Source organism: Bufo bufo, chromosome 1 (assembly GCF_905171765.1).
Source record: "Bufo bufo chromosome 1, aBufBuf1.1, whole genome shotgun sequence".
In the NCBI taxonomy this organism is placed as follows: Eukaryota; Metazoa; Chordata; class Amphibia; order Anura; family Bufonidae; genus Bufo; species Bufo bufo.
In genome coordinates, this window is record NC_053389.1 from 768,219,415 (window position 1) to 768,241,770 (window position 22,356).

Genomic DNA, 22,356 nt, shown 5'->3' on the forward strand with positions numbered 1-22,356 from the left:
TCACAGACTCCTCCCTCCTCCCATTGCAAGCATGGCCACATGCTGGAGGTAACTGGTGAGTTGTTTGCGAGTCGGCCTTATGCTCCTGTAATTTGCCCACTGGCTCCTGGTATCGCCCATATGGCTCAGGTAGGAGAGTGTAGGGTCCCGGGCTACTTGAGAAACCTTGTCGTGGTGTCCGGGCTTAAGACATGTTCTACACCGTAGGACATGTTGACTAATCTCTCAATTTTAAAATCCGTTTGAGAATTAGTGAGACTGCAGAGTGCACCTATGTTTGTTATTGTTTTATTATATTGTTATATTAATTATCACATCCACACTTGTTACCTTGTGTAGGATGTCTATTGTGGTACTTGTGGTTCGCCGCGGGCATCCTCCATTGTATGCATTTTGCTGGGGATTGCCATTAGCAACGGGCCACAAGTGCAGGATTTGCTCCCCTATATATATGCACAACTGCATGTGGGTTTGAGCAGCTCCTGCTAATGCCAACCTGTCTTCTTAGTTTGTATCTGTGTGAAAGGGCCCTAATAGCCCTGTGTGCCTGTCCTGTGTCACGCGATCCCTACACTAATAGTGTACCTGAGTGTGGAACTTGCGGAAACACTCCCCTATGCATAGGGCAGGCTGGTCAGGACAAAAAAAGGTGGTGTCACGCCTTATTCCACCCCTGCTGCAGACACGACATCTTTTTCTTGGGGAACGTTGAGTTGGGGTACCAGGATAGACAGACGGGAAGTGTCTGCCATGTAGCCGGCTCACTACATCAGGGCCTTGGGGCACGGACCCTCCTGGATACAGGATTTCCGAAATGATCTCTTCCTGGAATTTTAGGAAGGATCCTGTTCTCCCAGCCTTACTGTAGAGAACAAAACTATTATACATCGCCAATTGAATTAAATATACAGACACCTTTTTATACCAGCGTCTGGTGCGTCGGGAAACTAAATAGGGAGCCAACATCTGGTCATTGAAGTCCACCCCTCCCATGTGAAGGTTATAGTCATGGACAGAGAGGGGTTTCACAATGACTCCAGTTGCCCGTTCAATTTGGACAGTCGTGTCTGCATGAATGGTGGACAGAAGGTAAACGTCCCTCTTGTCCCTCCACTTCACCGCGAGCAGTTCTTGGTCACACAAGGCAGCCCTCTCCCCCCGTGCAAGTCGGGTACTAACGAGCCGTTGGGGGAAGCCCCGGCGACTAGGTCGCGCGGTGCCACAGCATTGAATTCCGACTAGATGTAAGTGCCGAAAGAGGGCCACGCTTGAGTAAAAATTGTCCACGTATAAGTGGTACCCCTTGTGGAGTAAGGGTGACACCAAGTCCCAGACAATCTTGCCACTGCTCCCCAGGTAGTCAGGACATCCGACCGGCTCCAGTTTTGAGTCTTTTCCCTCATAGACCCTAAAACGATATGTATAGCCTGTGGCCCTTTCACAGAGCTTATACAGTTTGACCCCATAACGGGCGCGCTTGCTGGGGATGTACTGTTTTATGCCAAGGCGCCCGGTAAAATGTACTAGGGACTCGTCTATGCAGATGTTTTGATTAGGGGTATACGCATCTGCAAATCTGGATGACAAATGGTCTATGAGGGGCCAAATTTTATGGAGCCGGTCATAAGCAGGGTGGCCTCTTGGATGACAGGTGCTATTGTCCGTAAAATGCATAAAGCACATGATGGCCTCAAAACGTGCCCTAGACATTGTAGCAGAGAACATGGGCATGTAATGTATTGGGTCTTTAGACCAATATGACCGCAATACATTTTTTTTTGTTAGACCCATGCTGAGGAGAAGGCCCAAAATTTTTTTTAACTCGGAAACGGTGACTGGTTTCCACCGGAAAGGCTGGGCATAGAAACTTTCCGGATTGGCGGTAATAAACTGTGTGGCGTAGCGGTTGGTTTCTGCCACAACTAGGTCATAAAGATCCGCGGTGAAGAACAGCTCAAAAAACTGAAGGGCTGATCCTAAGTGAGCTGTCTCCACGCGAACTCCAGACTAGGCGGTGAAAGGGGGCAATACGGGTGCGGCGGAAGCAGGGGAGTGCCAATTGGGATTTGCCAGCACCTCTGGGAGACTAAGGGTTCTACGGGCCTGTGAACACGGTGGCTGCGACAGGGGAGTTACTGCACGTGCCACCGTACCAGCTGGAACTGCCCTTCTGGTGCTCGCCACTTCACCAGGGAATTTGGCAGTGCTGGTAGAAGGTCATGGACGTGCTGCGCTGCTGGTGTATGCCGCACCATAAACAAGATCAGCGCTAGCACCACTCTGCTGCAAATGAGGGTCATCATGCGGGGTATGCAGAACACTGACATGGGATCGGGTACGCCTGACCGTAGCAGGGACCTCAACCTCGTCATCTTCGCTAGCGGTTAGAGTGCCACTGCTGTCTACAGGTTCATATTCTGAACCACTGGATTCAGCGGGTGAGGCGTCCCCATCGCTTTCATCCATCAGGGCCAGAATCCTGTAGGCCTCTTCAGCGGAATACCCCTTGTTTGACATTTTGGGTTCACTAAATTTAGGGGGTATTCCTCTGAGACTACCCAGGAAAAAGAGCAAACCTACCTAGCAAAAAGGAGTGCTTGCGAAGTAAAGCTGCGACCGCTAATAAAGATCCAAAAAGCTCAAAAGTGATCTTTATAGCGGCGCAGCGATTTTACAGTGTTTTTGCAGTGATCAGAAAAAAAAAATTCTGTCACTGCGGTGGGGCGGACTGAACGCAAGTGTGCGCACAAGATCAGGCCTGATCGGGCAAACACTGCGTTTTTTGTAGAGCCTAAGGTGACCCTAATGTACTGATATAGATCTGATTGCGATCAGTCTTGATCACTTACAGATACTATATAGTACTAGTGCTGATTAGCGACAGCGATGACCCTAATCAGCGACTAATCGGTGACTGCGGTGCGGTGGGCGCTAAACTACCTAACAAGTGGCTAACTAACTGGCGGTGATAAGGGACCCTTACAGGGGGGGTGATCAGTGACAGGGGGTGGACAAGGGGGTGATCAGGGAGTCTAATATGGGCGATCAGGTGCTAAATAAGGGGTTAAATAAATGACAGGGGTGTGTGTGTGTGGTGTAGTGTGGTGCTTGGTGCTACTTACTGAGCTGCCTGTGTCCTCTGGTGGTCGATCCAAGCGAAAGGGACCACCAGAGGACCAGGTAGCAGGTATATCAGACGCTATTTTCAAAATAGTGTCTGATATAAGCATTTCATTCGTCCATTCAAAAATCTACAGCCTGCCAGCCAATGATCGCGGCCGGCAGGCTGCAGAAGAACTTGTGCACTATGCGTTCCTGTGAACGCGCACACAGGAAATCTCGGCTCACGCGAGATGACGCCAATCGGCGTTAGCGTAGCCTGGGGGAGCCGCCGCGATGACGCCTTTCGGCGTTAGCTTAGCGGTAAGTGGTTAAAGGGGTTGTCTCATCTCAGACAATGGGGGCAGATCGCTAGGATATGCCCCCCATAGTCCACTGCGGGGACCCGCATCTATATTGGGAACGGAGCCCCGCAAAGTGGTGGCTGAAGGACTTCTCTCCCCATAGAAATGAATTGGAGCTCACGGCCACCGCTCCCATTCACTTCTATGGGTCGGATAGAAATAGCCAAGTCAGTGCTCGGCTATTTTCGGCGAACCCATAGAAAATTAATGGAGGGCGCCCTTCACCACTTTCTGGGCTCCGTTCTCAATATAGGTGCAGGCCCCAGCCCTGGGACCCGCACCTATCAGACAATGGGGGCATATCCTAGCGATATGCCCCTATTATCTGAGATGAGACAGCCCCTTCAAGGTGGTCCTGGACATTAAAAGTAGGTTGATGGTTGAACAGTCATCTGGTGAACGATCGTTATGCCAACTCATTCATACACATGTTAGTCCATGTTGGAAGTTACCGTCCTGAGAAAACCTTTTATTTTATTGAGCCATTGTATAACAGTGTTATTAGATAAGGTATGAAGCTGCTGTTTTTCACTGGGTGTTGGTATTTTTTCAGCACTGTATGGTGGTATGTATCAGTGGCATACTGCTTAGATACTAAATTGTATATTATATCTGCAGTGTATAGTGGTGGCGGCACTATATACTATTACTATTAACCAACTGTTTGACAGCGCTATTTTGGCACTATACTGTATGACACAGAATTGAGACACCTTATGGAATGGTTATTTGTATATTATATGACAGTACGTTATGGGGGGAGAGGGGTGTCAACATAAGGTACTGACAGGTCATCCCTGAACGTCACAGGGCAGGAATGATTCACCCAGTGCAGGTATAATGTGCTCAGTGAGGGCAATAATACTTACAACATATTACAACCCAGGAATAATGCATAAAGTGACATCACACTACATGAACAAAAACATTGTGCCATCATAGGAAAGGGTTGTTGCATACAGTGATGTCACAATATAGGACTAATACACACAATGATGTCATACAACAGGGGTAATAAACACAGTGACATCACAGTGTAGAAGTAGTAAACGCAGTGATGTCACGGTAGAAGGATAATGCATACAATGATGTCACAGTACAGGGATAATGCATACAGTGATGTCACAGTACAATGATAATACATACAGTGATGTCACAGTACAAGGATAATACATACAGTGATGTCACAGGACAGGGATAATGTACACAGTGATGTCACAGTACAGGGATAATGCACACAGTGATGTCACAGGACAGGGATAATGTACACAGTGATGTCACAGTACAGGGATAATAATGCCTACAGTGATGTCACAGTACAGGGATAATGCATACGGTGATGTCACAGTACAGGGATGATGCATACAATGATGTCACGGTACAGGGATAATGCATACAATGATGTCACAGTACAGGGATAATGCATACAGTGATGTCACAGTACAGGGATAATGCATACAGTGATGTCACAGTACAGGGATAATGCATACAATGATGTCACAGTACAGGGATAATGCATACAGTGATGTCACAGAACAGAAACAAAAGAAAATGGTCTTCTCTCATGTAGCAGAGAAGCTTTAGGGCCCCATCATGAACTAGCGCTTAGATGCAATTGTTACCTCTGCACCCACTGGAAATTACATTGTGTACCTATGTAGAGCGCCACGCAATAGTCCTGAAAGTCAAGCACAAGTAGAAGCAGAGAGAAGAGTGCAAGAAGTGGTCCTGTACGAAGATTCAGAGGTCTGACTTTAAAGATCATGAGCCTCAGTGAAAAATCTGTAACATGGCCTCCACGTACCATTTATGATACTGGTGTCTTCTTATGTGACAGCACACACTGAGGCCTGTGCATGACCACAACCTCTGCATGCTCCTATAGCTACTCTTCTGCTCTGATTTTTGCAGCCCAATTTTACATGAAAACGTCTGCTGCTCACTGTACTTTTACTTCCATTTTGAAATCTTACAGACGCAAGGATGATCCTGATGGCAGTGTCCCCCGTACTCCTCTACCTGCTAAGCTTTACTCTGCTTCACCCTGTCGTTCTGGGAGAGAATGACAGGCCAATAATAGGTAAGCTGGAATACCACTGGAGTCCATTTTTTGTATTTATTCCACCCCTTTTATGATGAGGACAATATCTAGTTATAATATCCTTCGATCCAAGACCTGTGCCGATTAGCATAACAGGGACATAGTGGTTAAGTGGCCAAGCCTAGGACTACAGTTCATCCAAGTCCTCTAAAATTTAAGACGAGGTGCAGTATCAGGCATGACCATCTGGACAAGTCACCATGCCTGTATAGACCATGAAGGGCGAAGTAATACTCATAGAAGCACTATTGTGCTGATTGTCAGGAGTCCCAGAGGTCAGTTCCTCACTAATCAAACATTTATAGTCCATCCTACAGATAGACCATCAAAGTTAGTGCGTAGATAACATTTTTGCATAAAGGGCAGTTGACTGTAAGACAATAACTTTTCAAAATTAGGTTTTAAAGAGAACCTGTAATCAGGACATCCCAACAGAACCCATTTACTTATAATGGGGTCTGTTGGGTTTGCACTACGATGTCCTCATTTGAATTGCAGTGCTGGATGCTCGTAAGAGAAAGGTCCTGTGATGATGTAACATGTAGATATTACTGGTCACATGACAATGACATAATCACAGGTCCTTTCTCCTATAAGCATCCAGGAGGAGTGTGCTGCAGAAGAAGTTTTCTGAAGTTTGATGTGGAGATTACATTAGTACCGTGTTATACTATATACTGGAGGGTATACTATGTACTATGAGGGGCTGGGGTGTTATACTATATACTGTGTGGTATTGGGGGTGGTATACTATATATGTGGTATACAGTGGCGTAACTAGAGTTCTATGGGCCCCAGGGCAAACTCTGGACCAGCACCCCCTAACACCGTGCCTGGTCTCACCCTCTGTGACTGTGATCGTTACACCCCTGGTCTCTGGTAATAATAATATCCCCCCCACTAATGTACCTATAGCACCCACAGTAATATCCCTATAGTGCCCTTCCACTGCCCCCAGTAATGTCCCCCACTGCCCCAGGCAATGTCTCTCCCTGCCCCCAGTAGTGTCCCCCACTGCTCCTGGTAATGTCCCTCACTGCCCCGGTAATGTCCCTCACTGCCCCCGGTAATGTCCCTCACTGCCCCCGGTAATGTCCCTCACTGCCCCCGGTAATGTCCCTCACTGCCCCCGGTAATGTCCCTCACTGCCCCCAGTAATGTCCCTCACTGCCCCAGGTAATGTCCCCCACTGCCCCAAGTAGTGTCCCCCACTGCTCCTGGTAATGTCCCTCACTGCCCCATTAATGTCCCTCACTGCCCCCAGGTAATGTCCCCCACTGCCCCTAGTAGTGTCCCCCATTGCCCCTAGTAGTGTCTCGCACTGCCCCCTGTCTTCACTCACATGTAATGGGGCCCAGCACTGTCACTGTACTTCATGCCGGGCCCGTCAGTGCTCGACTCACCTTCAGCACATGCAGTACAGCATCTACCAGGCCCCAGCGCTGCCCTACTAGAATTATTCACAAATTAAGCGGCTGGGCAGAGCCTACCAGATGCTAGTCAGGCTTCGCCCACCCATTTAATTTGTGTCTAATTCTAGTAGGGCAGCGCTGGGGCCTGATAGATGCTGCAGCGCATGTGATGCAGGTCAGTTGAGCGCTCTGATGGGGCCCAGCATAAAGTACAGTGACAGTGTCGGGTCCTATTACATGTGAGCACAGCGGGCCCCCTCCCCCTGCCGGGCCTGTTCAAGACCACACCCTCTGCGACTGCAATTGTTACGCCCCTGGTGGTATATTTTCCTTTAATATTTACCAGAAAAAATAAATGTGGGGGAAAGGGGGGATGGTCTGAGCAAAGGGAGGAAGGGGGCCCAAAATGGGTAAACAGCCCCGGGCCGTGATACACTCAATCCGCCCCTGCCTGTATTGTGAAATAAATGTAAGGCGTTTTATCCCTTAAAGGGTTCTCTTTAACATACAGTTGCAAGAAAAAGTATGTGAACCCTTTGGAATGATATGGATTTCTGCACAAATTGGTCATAAAATGTGATCTGATCTTCATCTAAGTCACAACAATAGACAATCACAGTCTGCTTAAACTAATAACACACAAAGAATTAAATGTTACCATGTTTTTATTGAACACACCATGTAAACATTCACAGTGCAGGTGGAAAAAGTATGTGAACCCTTGGATTTAATAACTGGTTGAACATCCTTTGGCAGCAATAACTTCAACCAAACGTTTCCTGTAGTTGCAGATCAGACGTGCACAACGGTCAGGAGTAATTCTTGACCATTCCTCTTTACAGAACTGTTTCAGTTCAGCAATATTCTTGGGATGTCTGGTGTGAATCGCTTTCTTGAGGTCATGCCACAGCATCTCAATCGGGTTCAGGTCAGGACTCTGACTGGGCCACTCCAGAAGGCGTATTTTCTTCTGTTTAAGCCATTCTGTTGATTTACTTCTATGCTTTGGGTCGTTGTCCTGTTGCAACACCCATTTTCTGTTGAGCTTCAGCTGGTGGACAGATGGCCTTAAGTTCCCCTGCAAAATGTCTTGATTAACTTGGGAATTCATTTTTCCTTCGATGATAGCAATCCGTCCAGGCCCTAATGCAGCAAAGCAGCCCCAAACCATGATGCCCCCACCACCATACTTCACAGTTGGGATGAGGTTTTGATGTTGGTGTGCTGTGCCTCTTTTTCTCCACACATAGTGTTGTGTGTTTCATCTGTCCACAGAATATTTTGCCAGTACTGCTGTTGAACATCCGGGTGCTCTTGTGCAAACTGTAAATGTGCAGCAATGTTTTTTTTGGACAGCAGTGGCTTCCTCTGTGGTATCCTCCCATGATATCCATTCTTGTTTAGTGTTTTACGTATTGTAGATTCGCTAACAGGGATGTTACAAAAGTCTCTGGCATATGCTAAGTCTTTAGCTGACACTCTAGGATTCTTCTTCACCCCATTGAGCAGTCTGCGCTGTGCTCTTGCAGTCATCTTTACAGGACGACCACTCCTAGGGAGAGTAGCAGCAGTGCTGAACTTTCTCCATTTATAGGCAATTTATCTTACCGTGGACTGATGAACAGCAAGGATTTTGGAGATACTTTTATAACTCTTTACAGCTTTATGCAAGTCAACAATTCTTAAATCGTAGGTGTTCTGAGAGCTCTTTTGTGCGAGGCATCATTCATATCAGGCAATGCTTCTTGTGAAAAGCAAACACAGAACTGGCGTGTGTTTTTTATAGGGCAGCTGTAACCAACACCTCCAATCTCATCTCATTGATTGGACTCCAGTTGGCTGACACCTCACTCCAATTAGCTCTTGGAGATGTCATTAGTCTAGGGGTTCACATACTTTTCCCACCTGCACTGTGAATGTTTACATGGTGTGTTCAATAAAAACATGGTAACATTTAATTCTTTGTGTGATATTAGTTTAAGCAGACTGTGATTGTCTATTGTTGTTACTTAGATAAAAAGATCAGATCACATTTTATGACCAATTTGTGCAGAAATCCATATCATTCCAAAGGGTTCACATACTTTTTCTTGCAACTGTATTGGCAGGAGAAATAGGGGTACAGCTCTTGGCATTAAAGGTGTTACAGAACACATTGATAGGACCCATGGTCCTGGTAAGTTTACTAGAAGACGTGTGACTATAATACTGCATATTTATAGGAGCCTATTTATCCCGTATTACATTTCTCAGGAATCATAACTCAGGAGGTCTCAGATGAAGTGTTCCTTCAGTATGGTAAAACATATATTGCGGACTCCTATGTAAAGTTTCTTGAGTCAGCTGGTAGCAGAGTGGTTCCTATCCGGTGAGTGTGAACGTCCATAATAAAATCTGCAAGTTTAGGCTGAACATGTCATATGAAGATGTCTAATTCATGCATTTTTGTAAAGTGAGGACTTTATGCAGTGTGATATAATTACGTTAGGATTGAATGGGTTGATAAAACACTTGCCTTTCTGACCATCAATGAACCACTGAAGTCTTCGTGATGACAATACTCAGGTAAGAAAATAGGCTCTTTGACTGGCACTAATAGCTCTTCAATGCTAACAAGCTTACAAATATAGTTATTTCCTCAAGACGTCCTGGCACACATGGCTAATGACACATTGGTGGACATCTACAGCTCCTTGATTTTTATAACTGCCAATTTGATGAGACATATGGTATTTCCTACCCTGAGCCACCTGGGGGAAACTAACTGTGACATCACAGCAGATAACCTGACAATTGTTTACATGACTAAAGATAATTTTGATGTTACACCGTGTTACTTTTGAAATCCACATGTGTTTTCACAGTGGCTTACCTTAAACCCAATTGTAATGTCACAGTGGCTTGCCTTAAACCCACCTGTGATGTCACAGTGGCTTGCCTTAAACCCACCTGTGATGTCACAGTGGCTTGCCTTAAACCCACCTGTGATGTCACAGTGGCTTGCCTTAAACCCACCTGTGATGTCACAGTGGCTTGCCTTAAACCCACCTGTGATGTCACAGTGGCTTGCCTTAAACCCACCTGTGATGTCACAGTGGCTTGCCTTAAACCCACCTGTGATGTCACAGTGGCTTGCCTTAAACCCACCTGTGATGTCACAGTGGCTTGCCTTAAACCCACCTGTGATGTAGCATATCTAACAGAAAATCAGTTGTGATGTCACAGCAGATTACCTGACTGAAACCCACTTATGATGGGTGGTTTGTGGGTGCACAAGTGTAATTGTATGTATATATAGAGAGTGTATGTCCTTGCTAAATTCATCTATGGGCTGTTGCTATTTAACTCCTTGAGCTTTTGTTTTCCGTCGAACCCTGGAGGCTAAAAAAAGGAGAGGTGACTAACATCAGTAGGTACTTTCACATACCAAATGAAGACCATGATGTTTCTACTATTTCAGGCTAAATCTGAGTGAGGATGAATATATCCATCTTTTCAAGTCCATCAATGGGTGAGTTTTGGGAGCTTGAAGGTAATAAATAGGTGAATGAAACTTGAAGCTTCAAGGCCCCAAACAAAAAACAAAAACACCCCCCCCCCCCCCACCTACTATGTTCCATTTCTAATACTAGTGTCATCTTATGTGATAATGGGACCTCTTCACCCTCTTGGGGTACCTGCAAAATCCACATGAAATCTGCACATAAATCTGCACTATTTATTGCAGTTTTGGAGCAGTTTTTGTTCTGGATTTTCATTTATGTTAACAACCCCATTGAAGTCTGTAGGTAAAACCACTATAGATAAGGTGCAGAATCCCACAATTGACATGCTGTGGATTTCAAAATCTGCATGGCGGGTAAATTTCCGTATGGTAAAAAGCTAAGTTTTTATGAGATTTGTCAGATCTCATTCACTTTGCTGGTACTGTATTATGCTGTGGTTTTTCCACCTAAAAATCCATGTGAAAAACCACTCGTAATCTGCAATGTGTGCAGGTAGCCTTAGGTAACATTTTATATTCAATTGATCCCTATGGATCGTTAATCCCCATATATTATTTACCCATAAAACTTAACTTTTATAATATTTATGTGTTTAAAATAATTCCTAGCGCTCTATACAGTAGACAGTCTTGTAGAAGATGGCCCACCTAGATAATGCAGGATAGACCGATATGACAAGTATTGTGTACTAAACTTTTCCTTTAAAATATATTGTGTGAAGTCCAGGATCACAACTGAAAATTTTATAGTGTAGTCCCTGACTGTTTGCCTGGAGTTGGCGTCCTATAAAGCTGCTATAGGAGAGGAAACTGAAAACTGCTGCTATGTATTATTAGTGATGTATTGGTCAACGACCCTGTGTGATGTGAACATCTCCTCTTTTTAGTTAGCGACTAAATGCCGATCCCCTCTGAGATCCTTCTTTATCTTCCAGACGTTCAAGCAATTGTCAACTCCATGTGCATCAGTAGAAGGAATCAGTGTATATTTTGGGAATAACTACCTGCACATGCATACTTCACAAAATATATTCGGGCCATTAGGACTGATCTCTTGACATTTCAAAATGCTGGATATTAACATCATAAAAATAGTACTTTTGGTGTAGCTGGTGTGGGGATGCAAGGTCCTTCTCCTCCCTGACCGTCTAGGATGCACCAAAGCCATCTGAATGATTGGATACCATTCATTTAGCCTGCTATATGGTGGTGGAAGAGGTTCTACCTCTCCACCACACAACCAACCAATGTAAAACAGATGAAAATTGTGGGGAGAGCCTTACACAAAAACAGAGGGTATTTTTAAACCAGGGTCAGACTGACCCATCAGAGCACCAGAAGGTCATCAATTTCCAGGGGTATAATATATGTAGTATTATTTATGTGTTGTATAATGGCTATCTATCTCTTTCTTAGAGTCCTGTTTCCGGGAGGAGCAGTTGATATCCTGAATTCTAGCTTTTCGCGGACAGCTGACATATTTTATAAGCTGGCTATTGAGGTGAGCAGCCAAGATACAAAGTTTATGGGTGCTGTGTGACATCTGCCTCAATCTGGAAAAATGTACAATTTGTTTTTAACATTTGTGTTGCCCCGTAAAAATTGACGGGACTCTTTAATACCCCATGAGCTTCCCTCTTCAGGTCATCTACTTATCTGCAGACCTTTATAGGTAGAGCTAAACAATGCGTAACTCCTGGTTCCCCAATGCAACATTTGTAACAGGGCTCCTCAATAAGCATGTGTTATTTATAATACTAGAGTTTGTTTCTGGAGGCATTTGAGTTCCCTCAGGCACCACAGGTATGACTGCTACCATTGCACCAGCTATAGCAATAGCTACACCCCATAGTTGGGCTTTCCATTACTCGAGGAAAATATTGTTTGCTGTCCATGCACTGTATCTAATAATACTGACAAAGATGGAGTGTTTTAAAGGGGTTTTCCAAGACTTTTATACTGATGGCCTCTCCTGTGGCGCCGTGGCCTTCTCTCAGCTCACCAAGCATAGCACTGTACATTGTACAGCGGCTATGCCTGATATCGCAGCTCAATACAGCTGAGCTGCGCCTAGGCCAGGTGACCGATGAACATGACATCACATGGCCTTAGATAAGCTGCGAGAAGGCTGCAGCGCTATTGCGAGTGCCAGTGCCTTCTCAAACAGCTGAGGCAGGGGACCCGGGTGTGGGACACCCACCAATCAGATACTGATGACTTATCCAGAGAATAAGTCATCAGTATAAAAGTCTTGGAAAACACCTTTAAGTGTCTCTCAGAAACACTAGGTCCCATGTTTCACCACTGGGGTAGTATGCATCTCTGAGTTTTGTCTGCTCCATGGCTATGAGAACTTTTCATATTTCTAGTTTTGCACATTGTTAGAAATATTTTTGAAGTTTCGTTGTCATGATACAGTAACATTTTAAAGGGGTTTTTCAGTGGGGAAATTATTCAGGGTGGGTTAACACCATCACTTCCCCTTCACTTCCACTCTGATGCTTACCTGGTCTCCACTGACCTCCACTTTCTGACACACAGGAAATGTCACCTAAAACAGTCACTGGCTGAGTTGGGCCACCACCAGCGATTGGCTGTGGGAAAATGTCCTTCCATTTCCTGTCTGTCAAGATGGGACCAGGAAGTAGAGACCAGCGGTCATCTGGTAAGCTTCAGGACCACAAAGGTGGGGGATCGGTGAGGTGGGTATCACACCATTTATTTTTTTAACACACTACTAGCCTTTTGAGAAATGTTTTTCCTTCGCTGGACAACCTTTTAAAATAATGGCTCCTGTAAGTTTGAGTGGGCACAGAGAGTAGAGTTGCCAATCATCTCTTCATTTACGGACAGTCTGCAAAAATTGGGGACTTTTTTTCCAACATCCATGACATTTTATAGGTGCGTCCAACATTATATTTGAGACTAGTGGCACCTGAGAAGAGTATTATGATAAATTATCAGCATTTTACATCTCTCAGTGAATGCTGTTAATAATTAGTGTTGAGCGCAAATATTCGAATTATGAATATTTATCTCAAATATCGCAACTTCGAGAATTTGCGAATATTTAGAATATAGTGCTATATATTCGCTATATCGAATATTCGTCATTTTTTAACATCTGAAAACATTATTCCTCCCTGATTCTTGCTTGTGGGCCAATGATTTATTGGCCCACAAGCAACTTAAGCAGGGAGAAATCATGTTTTCAGATGTTAGAAAATGACGAATATTCGATATAGCGAATACATAGCTCAATATTCAATATAGTGCTATATATTAGTTTTTTAGAATATTCATAATTTTTTTCTATCTGAAGTCATGATTCCTCCGTGCTTAAATTGCTTGTGGGGCAATGACTGTTCACTTCAGATGGAAAAAAATGACGGAAAAAAAATAAAATATATATATATATAGCACTATATTCTATAGTGTTATATATTCGTTTTTGACCCACTTCGCATTACGCAATTTTTACACTGCAGATTTTTTCGCAATCGCGTAATAATCTCAAATACAAATATTTGCGAATATGTGACGAATATTCTACCACATATTCGCGAAATATTGCGAATTTGAATATGGGACCTGCCGCTCATCACTATTAATAATTTCATATCTATATATTGAGATACATAGACATGTATTACCCTTAATCTGTATCATTCATTATGGTTTTCCAACTTTTCTATTAAAAAAATGCCTGTAATTTTTAGGTAGGTTGGTGCTGTATACAGAAAAAGGAAGTGTTGGTGGGACTTCTCTTTCAGTAGACAGTTCTCCTCCAATCAGTGTTGACTATAGAGTTGACCAATATTATCAGGCTGATGTTTCTGATCAGGGGCGTAATTATAGGGGAAACAGCTGCTTTGGAGCCCAGACTCACAAGGGGCCCACCCAGGACGAGGACCAAAAGATTTTATTGTCAGTGCTCCCTCAACATTATTATACAATTACATTATGTACAGTGACCGTATAGACAGTGTAGGAAACTCATGGAGCAGCTGCCGGGCCTGGTCTGAGAGAGCGATCTTTACTAGCCACAGGGGTGGAGGTTGCATGAAAGGAGGGGGGTGCAAAGAAGTTACTAGGGGAAGGGGGCCTCCATTCAAAAATTTGCTGTGGGGCCCAGTCTTTATTATTTACGCTACTGTTTCTGATTGATATATTATAACCGATTCTCGTCTGTTTCTCAGGCCGCATCCACTGGTATTTATTTCCCTGTCTGGGGCACTTGTATGGGTTTCCAGATTCTTACTGCACTGACATCTGGGAAGAACTTATTATGTAAAACATCTGCTGAGAACATATCTCTCCCACTCTTCCTTACTGATGGTAAGCCCTATCTCAAGTACAGTTTCATGGGATGCCATTGTACCTATGTGTGTTTTTGGACTAGGGGTCAGTTTGGGTCAGTGACTTCATCGTCCACCACCTCCTCTTCCACTTCCGCACTCTGGTTATCTTCTTGACCTGTTGACCTAACAAGAACCTCAGTTATTGACAACTGTGTCTTGAGACACTAATTGCGGTTGGCTTATTGGCGACTGTGTCTCATCATCATCATCCACCTCGTGAAACACTAATTGCCGTTCCCCACCGTCATCTTCTTCTGACTGTGGATGCTCAAGAGTTTGGGCATTAGTGCACACAATCTCCTCATGTCCCTCTTCAAGCGGGCTTGAAGGAAGTGTCGATGAATGTCGATGAAAAGAGCTCCTCGGAATGTCCGAGTGTGGGGTCACTTGTTTCTTAAGACTCTCCATGGTGGGTGGAAGGAGGATCTGTATTTAGGATGGGCAAACGTTATACAAGAGATGTAGCGCAAGTAATGTCGCTGCCACCAACAGCAAAAAAATTAGACTGAATGTCACTGATCTTTCGGATACGCAAACGTTATACAGGAAATGTAGCACAGGTAATGTAACTGTCCGCAGCGGACACCGTCTACGGAAAAAGTACACTGGATGTCACAGATATTTTTAGGCTGCACACACGTTACACAGGAGATGTAGCGCAGATAATGTCGCTGTCTGCAGCGGCCAAACAATTGCAAGCTATTTAGCGCAGGTTGCTGCCAGATACAACTATAGTCCTTAAAAGGACTTTTGGGTCTCTAACAAGTTTTAGCAATTTAGCGCAGGTTGCGCTAAAAATATATATTGCTGCCACACACAATAGTCCTTAAAAGGACTTTTGGGTCTATAACAAGTATAAAAACTAAAATATTGCTATTTCAATCCCTACACTATCTCTCCCTTCTGCTCTCCAGCTCTCCCTGACTAATGCTGAGCCAAACACGTGTCATTAGGTACTATATAGCACCCGATGGCGTGTTCCGGCCAACATGGCTACGGCATTACAGTGAATGGCAGTGCTTACATGCACATTTATTGGATGCGAGCCAACAAACGTGCGGGGCAGAGGCTCGAGCATCGCGCTCGAGCACACGCGGTATTTGGCCGAACACCGCGATGTGCCGAGCATCGCAATGCTCGAGCCGAACTAGTGTTCGGGTGAGCATGCTCGGCCAACACTAATAATGTGTAAATATTTCAATAGATTTGCATAATAAGTTCATTAAAAATAATAATTTCATAAAAAACCATAAAATACTAAAATCATCAATTAGTCCAGCAGATATTATATCAACCAGTCCAGCCAGAATTAGTTTGGTGACAAAACTCCCACTAACAAACACAGTTCAAAGCATAAAGGGTGGGTGGGGGCTGATCCGAAATCTTCCCGAACAGACTCCAACCACTGTTAAACACTGCAATATAAAGGGGATTTTTTGAGCAATTGACAACTTCAGCCAATCAATAGATTAAATACTTCCCGCTCTTGGACTAGAAATAACTAGATTAAACTGCTCATGCTCTGCTCAGCTGACTTTGGACTCTGGACATTTGCTCTTATTGCTACCATGCAAAGCCATCAACTGCCTACTTTAATGCATTTTGAAGGGTTAACTTGCACTGTGATTTATGCTGTTGCGTGCACTTTTTCCTATTGTTGAACTGCATTTATATGTTTATTTTAATATATCCTGTTCATTTGCAATGTTGATGTTTATGTGTTTTAATACACAGCTAGCTGTTACTAAGGCTACTTTCACACTAGCGTTGTTTTAATCCAGCGTTCAATTCCGACACCGGAACTGCCCGCCGGATCCGGAAAAACGTGTGAAAACGGATTACATTTGAATCCTGATCAGGATTTTGATCACAATGGAAAAAATGCATTGGAAAAAACGGATCCGCCATTTATGGACTTTTTAACTTTTTTTGCACATTTTTGGGTTTAACATGCAAAAGCCGGATCCGTTTTGACTGAACACACAGCACCAGATCCGGCGTTAATGCAAGTCAATGGGAAAAAGGCCTGATCCGGCGTTCAGTCAAAGTGTTCAGGCTTTTTGGCCGGAGGTAAAAATACTGCATGCTACGTTTTTCTGAAAAGCCTGATCAGTCAAAAAGACTGAACTGAAGACATCCTGATGCATCCTGAAGGACTGACTCTCCATTCAGAATGCATGGGGATAAAACTGATCAGTTCTTTTCCGGATTTGAGCCCCTAGGACGGAACTCAGCGCAGGAAAAGAAAAACGCAAGTGTGAAAGTACTCTAAGAGACACTATGACTTTTTTTTTATCTTTGTAAAGTTTTGGAGGGAAAAAAACAGACACACTGACCTTCTGACTGTCTGGTTTAGGAAACTTTGACACTTGCATTTTTCTTTTCCGGCATAGAGTTCCGTCCTAGGGGCTCTATACCAGAAAAGAACTGATCAGTTTCATCCCCATGCATTCTGAATGGAGAGTAATCCGTTCAGGATGCATCAGGATGTCTTCAGTTCAGTCTTTTTGACTGATCAGGTAAAAGATAAAACCGCAGCATGCTACGGTTTTATCTCTGGCCAAAAAAACTGAAGACTTGCCTGAATGCCGCCATTTTTTTTGCCATAGGGATGTATTAGTGCTGAATCCGGCATTCAAAATACCGGAATGCTGGATCCATCCTTCCGCAGACGGAAAAAAAGGTGAAAAAATAAATGCCGGATCCGTTTTTCCGAATGACACCGGAAAGACGGATCCGGCATTTCAATGCATTTTTCAGACTGATCAGGCATTTTTCAGACTGATCAGGATCCTGATCAGTCTTACAAATGCCATCAGTTGGCATACGTTTTGCCGCATCCGGCAAGCAGTTCCGGCAACAGAATTCAACACAACACAACTTAATTGTGAAAGTAGCCTTAGCTCTGTTGTTTTTGTCTGAAGATGTTCAATGTCTGGAAAAACTGCTTACTCATTCCCATAGACTTACATTAAAGCGCTATACAAGTCTATGACAGACTGAAATTGTAGAAACATAGAAACATAGAATGTGTCGGCAGATAAGAACCATTTGGCCCATCTAGTCTGCCCAATATACTGAATACTATGGATAGCCCCCGGCCCTATCTTATATGAAGGATGGCCTTATGCCTATCCCATGCATGCTTAAACCCCTTCACTGTATTTGCAGCTACCACTTCTGCAGGAAGGCTATTCCATGCATCCACTACTCTCTCAGTAAAGTAATACTTCCTTATATTACTTTTAAACCTTTGCCCCTCTAATTTAAAACTGTGTCCTCTTGTGGTAGTTTTTCTTCTTTTAAATATGCTCTCTTCCTTTACCGAGTTGATTCCCTTTATGTATTTAAAAGTTTCTATCATATCCCCTCTGTCTCTTCTTTCTTCCAAGCTATACATATTAAGGTCCTTTAACCTTTCCTGGTAAGTTTTATCCTGCAATCCATGTACTAGTTTAGTAGCTCTTCTCTGAACTCTCTCAAGAGTATCTATATCCTTCTGGAGATATGGCCTCCAGTACTGCGCACAATACTCCAAGTGAGGTCTCACCAGTGTTCTGTACAGCGGCATAAGCACTTCACTCTTTCTACTGCTTATACCTCTCCCTATACATCCAAGCATTCTGCTGGCATTTCGTGCTGCTCTATTACATTGTCTTCCCACCTTTAAGTCTTCTGAAATAATTACTCCTAAATCCCTTTCCTCAGATACTGAGGTCAGGACTGTGTCAAATATTCTATATTCTGCCCTTGGGTTTTTACGCCCCAGGTGCATTATCTTGCACTTATCCACATTAAATTTCAGTTTCCAGAGTTCTGACCATTCTTCTAGTTTTCCTAAATCCTTTTCCATTTGGCGTTTCCCTCCAGGAACATCAACCCTGTTACATATCTTTGTGTCATCAGCAAAAAGACAAACCTTACCAGCGAGGCCTTTTGCAATATCACTTATGAAGATATTAAACAAAATCGGTCCCAGTACAGATCCCTGTGGAACCCCACTGGTAACATTACCTTGTTTTGAATGTTCTCCATTGACTACAACCCTCTGTTGTCTGTCACTCAGCCACTGCCTAATCCACTCAACAATATGGGAGTCCATGCTCAATGACTGCAGTTTATTGATAAGTCTTCTATGTGGGACAGTGTCAAAAGCCTTACTAAAATCTAGATATGCGATGTCTACTGCACCTCCACCGTCTATTATTTTATTCACCCAGTCAAAAAAATCTATAAGATTTGTTTGACATGATCTCCCTGAAGTAAACCCATGTTGTTTTTCATCTTGCAATCCATGGGATTTTAGATGTTCCACAATCCTATCCTTTAATAGGGTTTCCATTAATTTGCCTACTATTGATGTCAGACTCACTGGTCTATAGTTGCTCGATTCCTCCCTACTACCTTTCTTGTGAATGGGCACGACATTTGCCAATTTCCAATCTTCCGGGACGACTCCTGTTACTAATGATTGGTTAAATAAATCTGTTAACGGTTTTGCCAGCTCACCACTAAGCTCTTTTAATAATTTTGGGTGTATCTCATCAGGCCCCTGTGACTTATCTGTCTTCACCTTAGACAGCAAACTTAGAACATCTTCCTCTGTAAAGATACATGCATCAAACGATTTAATAGTCATTCTTTCTAGTGGAGGTCCTTCTCCTTTTTCTTTTGTAAAAACTGAACAGAAGTATTTATTAAGGCAGTCGGCTAGCCCTTTATTCTCTTCTACATACCTTCCGTCCTTTGTTTTTAATTTAGTTATTCCTTGTTTTAATTTCCTTTTTTCATTTATATATCTGAAGAATGTCTTATCCCCTTTTTTCATAGACTGAGCTAGTTTTTCTTCTGCCTGCGCTTTAGAAGTTCTTATTACTTGCTTGGCCTCTCTCTGCCTAATCTTGTAGATTTCCTTATCTTCATTGCTCTGGTTTTTTTTATAATTACAAAATGCTAGCTTTTTATTTTTAATGATTTGGGCCACTTCTGCTGAGTACCACATTGGTCTCCTCCTTTTTTTGCTTTTACTGACAAGTCTAATGCAATTTTCTGTTGCCTTCAATAATGCACCTTTTAAGTAGTCCCATTTCTCCTGGACTCCATGTAATCCATTCCAGTCTGATAAGGACTCATTTATGACTAATTTCATTTTTGAAAAGTCTGTTTTTCTAAAATCTAAAACTTTTGTTTTTGTGTGGTGGGACTCTTTCACAGTTCTTATATTAAACCACACTGACTGGTGATCACTAGATCCCAAGGTTTCGCCTACAATGACATCATATACCGAATCCCCGTTTGTGAATACCAAATCCAAAATGGCCTCCCTCCGGGTTGGCTCCTCAACCACTTGTTGTAGAGATAACCCCAGTAGGGAATTTAGAATATCTGTACTCCTGGTAGAACTTGCTATTTTGGTTTTCCAGTTTATATCTGGAAGATTGAAATCTCCCATAATGATAACTTCTCCTTTCATTGTCATTTTAGCTATTTCTTCAACTAGTAGATCATCTAGTTCTTTAACTTGACCAGGTGGTCTATATATCACACCTACACGAGTTACTGCATGGTTAGCAAACTGCAACGTAACCCAAACTGACTCTATGTTGGCCTCACCAACTTGTATTAGGTTAGATTTAATGCTATCTTTCACATACAGGGCCACTCCTCCTCCTTTCTTGCCTTCTCTGTCTCTTCTGTATAAAGAGTACCCTGGTATGGTTATGTACCAGTCATTTCTTTCATTAAACCATGTCTCCGTAACAGCCACTAAATCTACATTCTCAGATGCCATTATTGACCCAAGTTCATTGATTTTTTTACCTAAACTGCGAGCATTTGTAGACAGGACTCTGAACTTATCATTTCTTAACCTCTGTGCTTCTGACCTGTTCTGGCATTGTTTTGGGGGGCAATTGGACTCTTTTATTTTTACTCTTTTGCCCCCCCTTCCTAGTTTAAATACTCTTTCGCAAATTCTTGGAGTTGTTCACTTAGTACATTTGTTCCTTTGAGAGAAAGATGCAAACCATCTTTTTGTACAGTTCCTTTCTATTCCAAGTAGAGCTATCATGAGAAACAAAGCCAAATCCTTGCTCTTGACACCATTTACCAAGCCATATGTTGAACTCCTTTATGCGCCTCTGCCTATCATTCTGAACATTATGCACAGGCAGAACTTCAGAAAATGAAATGGTGGATGCAAAATCCTGTACGTCATTACCAAGTGTGATAAAAGATTTTTTCACCTCTGACACTTCATTGCAAGCCAGGTCATTTGTCCCTAGATGGACAAGAACATCCACGTCCCCTTCCTGCTTTGCTTGCTTAACAATATTAATAATACGTCTTCTATCTCTTCTAGCAGTAGCCCCAGGGAGACATCTCACAAAACCATTTTCTTTAAGCTCCACACTTCTTATGATTGAATCACCCAGCAACAGCTGCATCCTTTGAGACTTCACTTTATCTTTTTTGTTGCATACATTAGACATAGGAGTCGATGGTTTCTCACCCTCTGTGCTTGAGTCCATATCCATGTTGTCCTTACATTCTGAGAGTGCTGCAAATGAATTATGGAGAACCACCGACTGTGGGACATGTCTTCTATCCACATTTTATCTGTTTAGGCTGTTACATTTTATCTGTTTAGGCTGCGCTTCTCCACTCTGCCCCTCCCACTAGAAGGTTCTAGTTCAGCTAGAAGCTGTATATAAGTGATGACACCTTGACAATGTCCAGAGGACCATGCATAGTTTTGGGGTCACCGCCAAACCTGGCCACTGAAAGTGCTGCTGTAATAAATAAAAGAGAGGGGGGATGAGAAAGAAACAGAAAACGGGGAACATGAGAGGAGAACAAGAGAGGAGAAGAGCAAATATTGGGGAACCAACCCCTAAAAAAATAGCCCTGAATTTTTAGGGCAAAAACCCTTAAACTGAATATGCCAGTGACTAAGCCACCAACAAATTCCTATGGGGGCCCCTTGACATTGAGGGAGATTTATCAAGACTGGCATTCCCATATGCCAGTTTTGATCCCCTGTGAACTAGAGTAGGCAAATGTCTCTTAATAAATTAGTCTCATCTCTGCCACTCTGTCCGCCAGAATCTCAAATCCAACTCGAGCTATAATTTATACCAGTTTCTGGCGTAAATTATATTAAATCAGGCAGGCTCTGATAGGCTCCACCCCTCTAGCCAATTCCTGCCCCTTTTTTGCCACTTCAGAAAAGTGGCCACATGCTGAAAAAGTTGCAAATTATGGTGCAAATATGGCATGTGCCATAATTAGCGACTTTTTAACAGCCATAATAACTGTCCCCCGAAAAGGTAATCTCTGATGGCTGGTTTAGGATCCAGTAGCCTTATTATCTTACTGCCTTGAGATTAGCTGTCAGTGTAAATATGATCTCTGAATACATTTTACCTATTTATCTATGTACTTTATTTTAATTTGTCTTTAATAGTTCATTATAGAACCTGTGTGTTAAGGTGCATTCACATAACAGTCTGTA

At 43.3% G+C, this 22,356-nt stretch overlaps 1 protein-coding gene across 1 annotated transcript in view; it reads left to right on the forward strand.

Moving 5' to 3' along the window:
* Nucleotides 1-22,356, forward strand: part of LOC120986275 (gamma-glutamyl hydrolase-like) — a 32,243-nt gene that overhangs the window by 4,133 nt on the left and 5,754 nt on the right. Inside the window, exons 2-6 of the mRNA XM_040414753.1 lie at nt 5,440-5,544; nt 9,231-9,345; nt 10,438-10,488; nt 11,899-11,983; nt 14,682-14,820. Coding sequence (XP_040270687.1) covers nt 5,448-5,544; nt 9,231-9,345; nt 10,438-10,488; nt 11,899-11,983; nt 14,682-14,820 — 487 coding nt within the window. The 5' untranslated portion in view covers nt 5,440-5,447. The remainder of the gene's footprint in view (nt 1-5,439; nt 5,545-9,230; nt 9,346-10,437; nt 10,489-11,898; nt 11,984-14,681; nt 14,821-22,356) is intronic.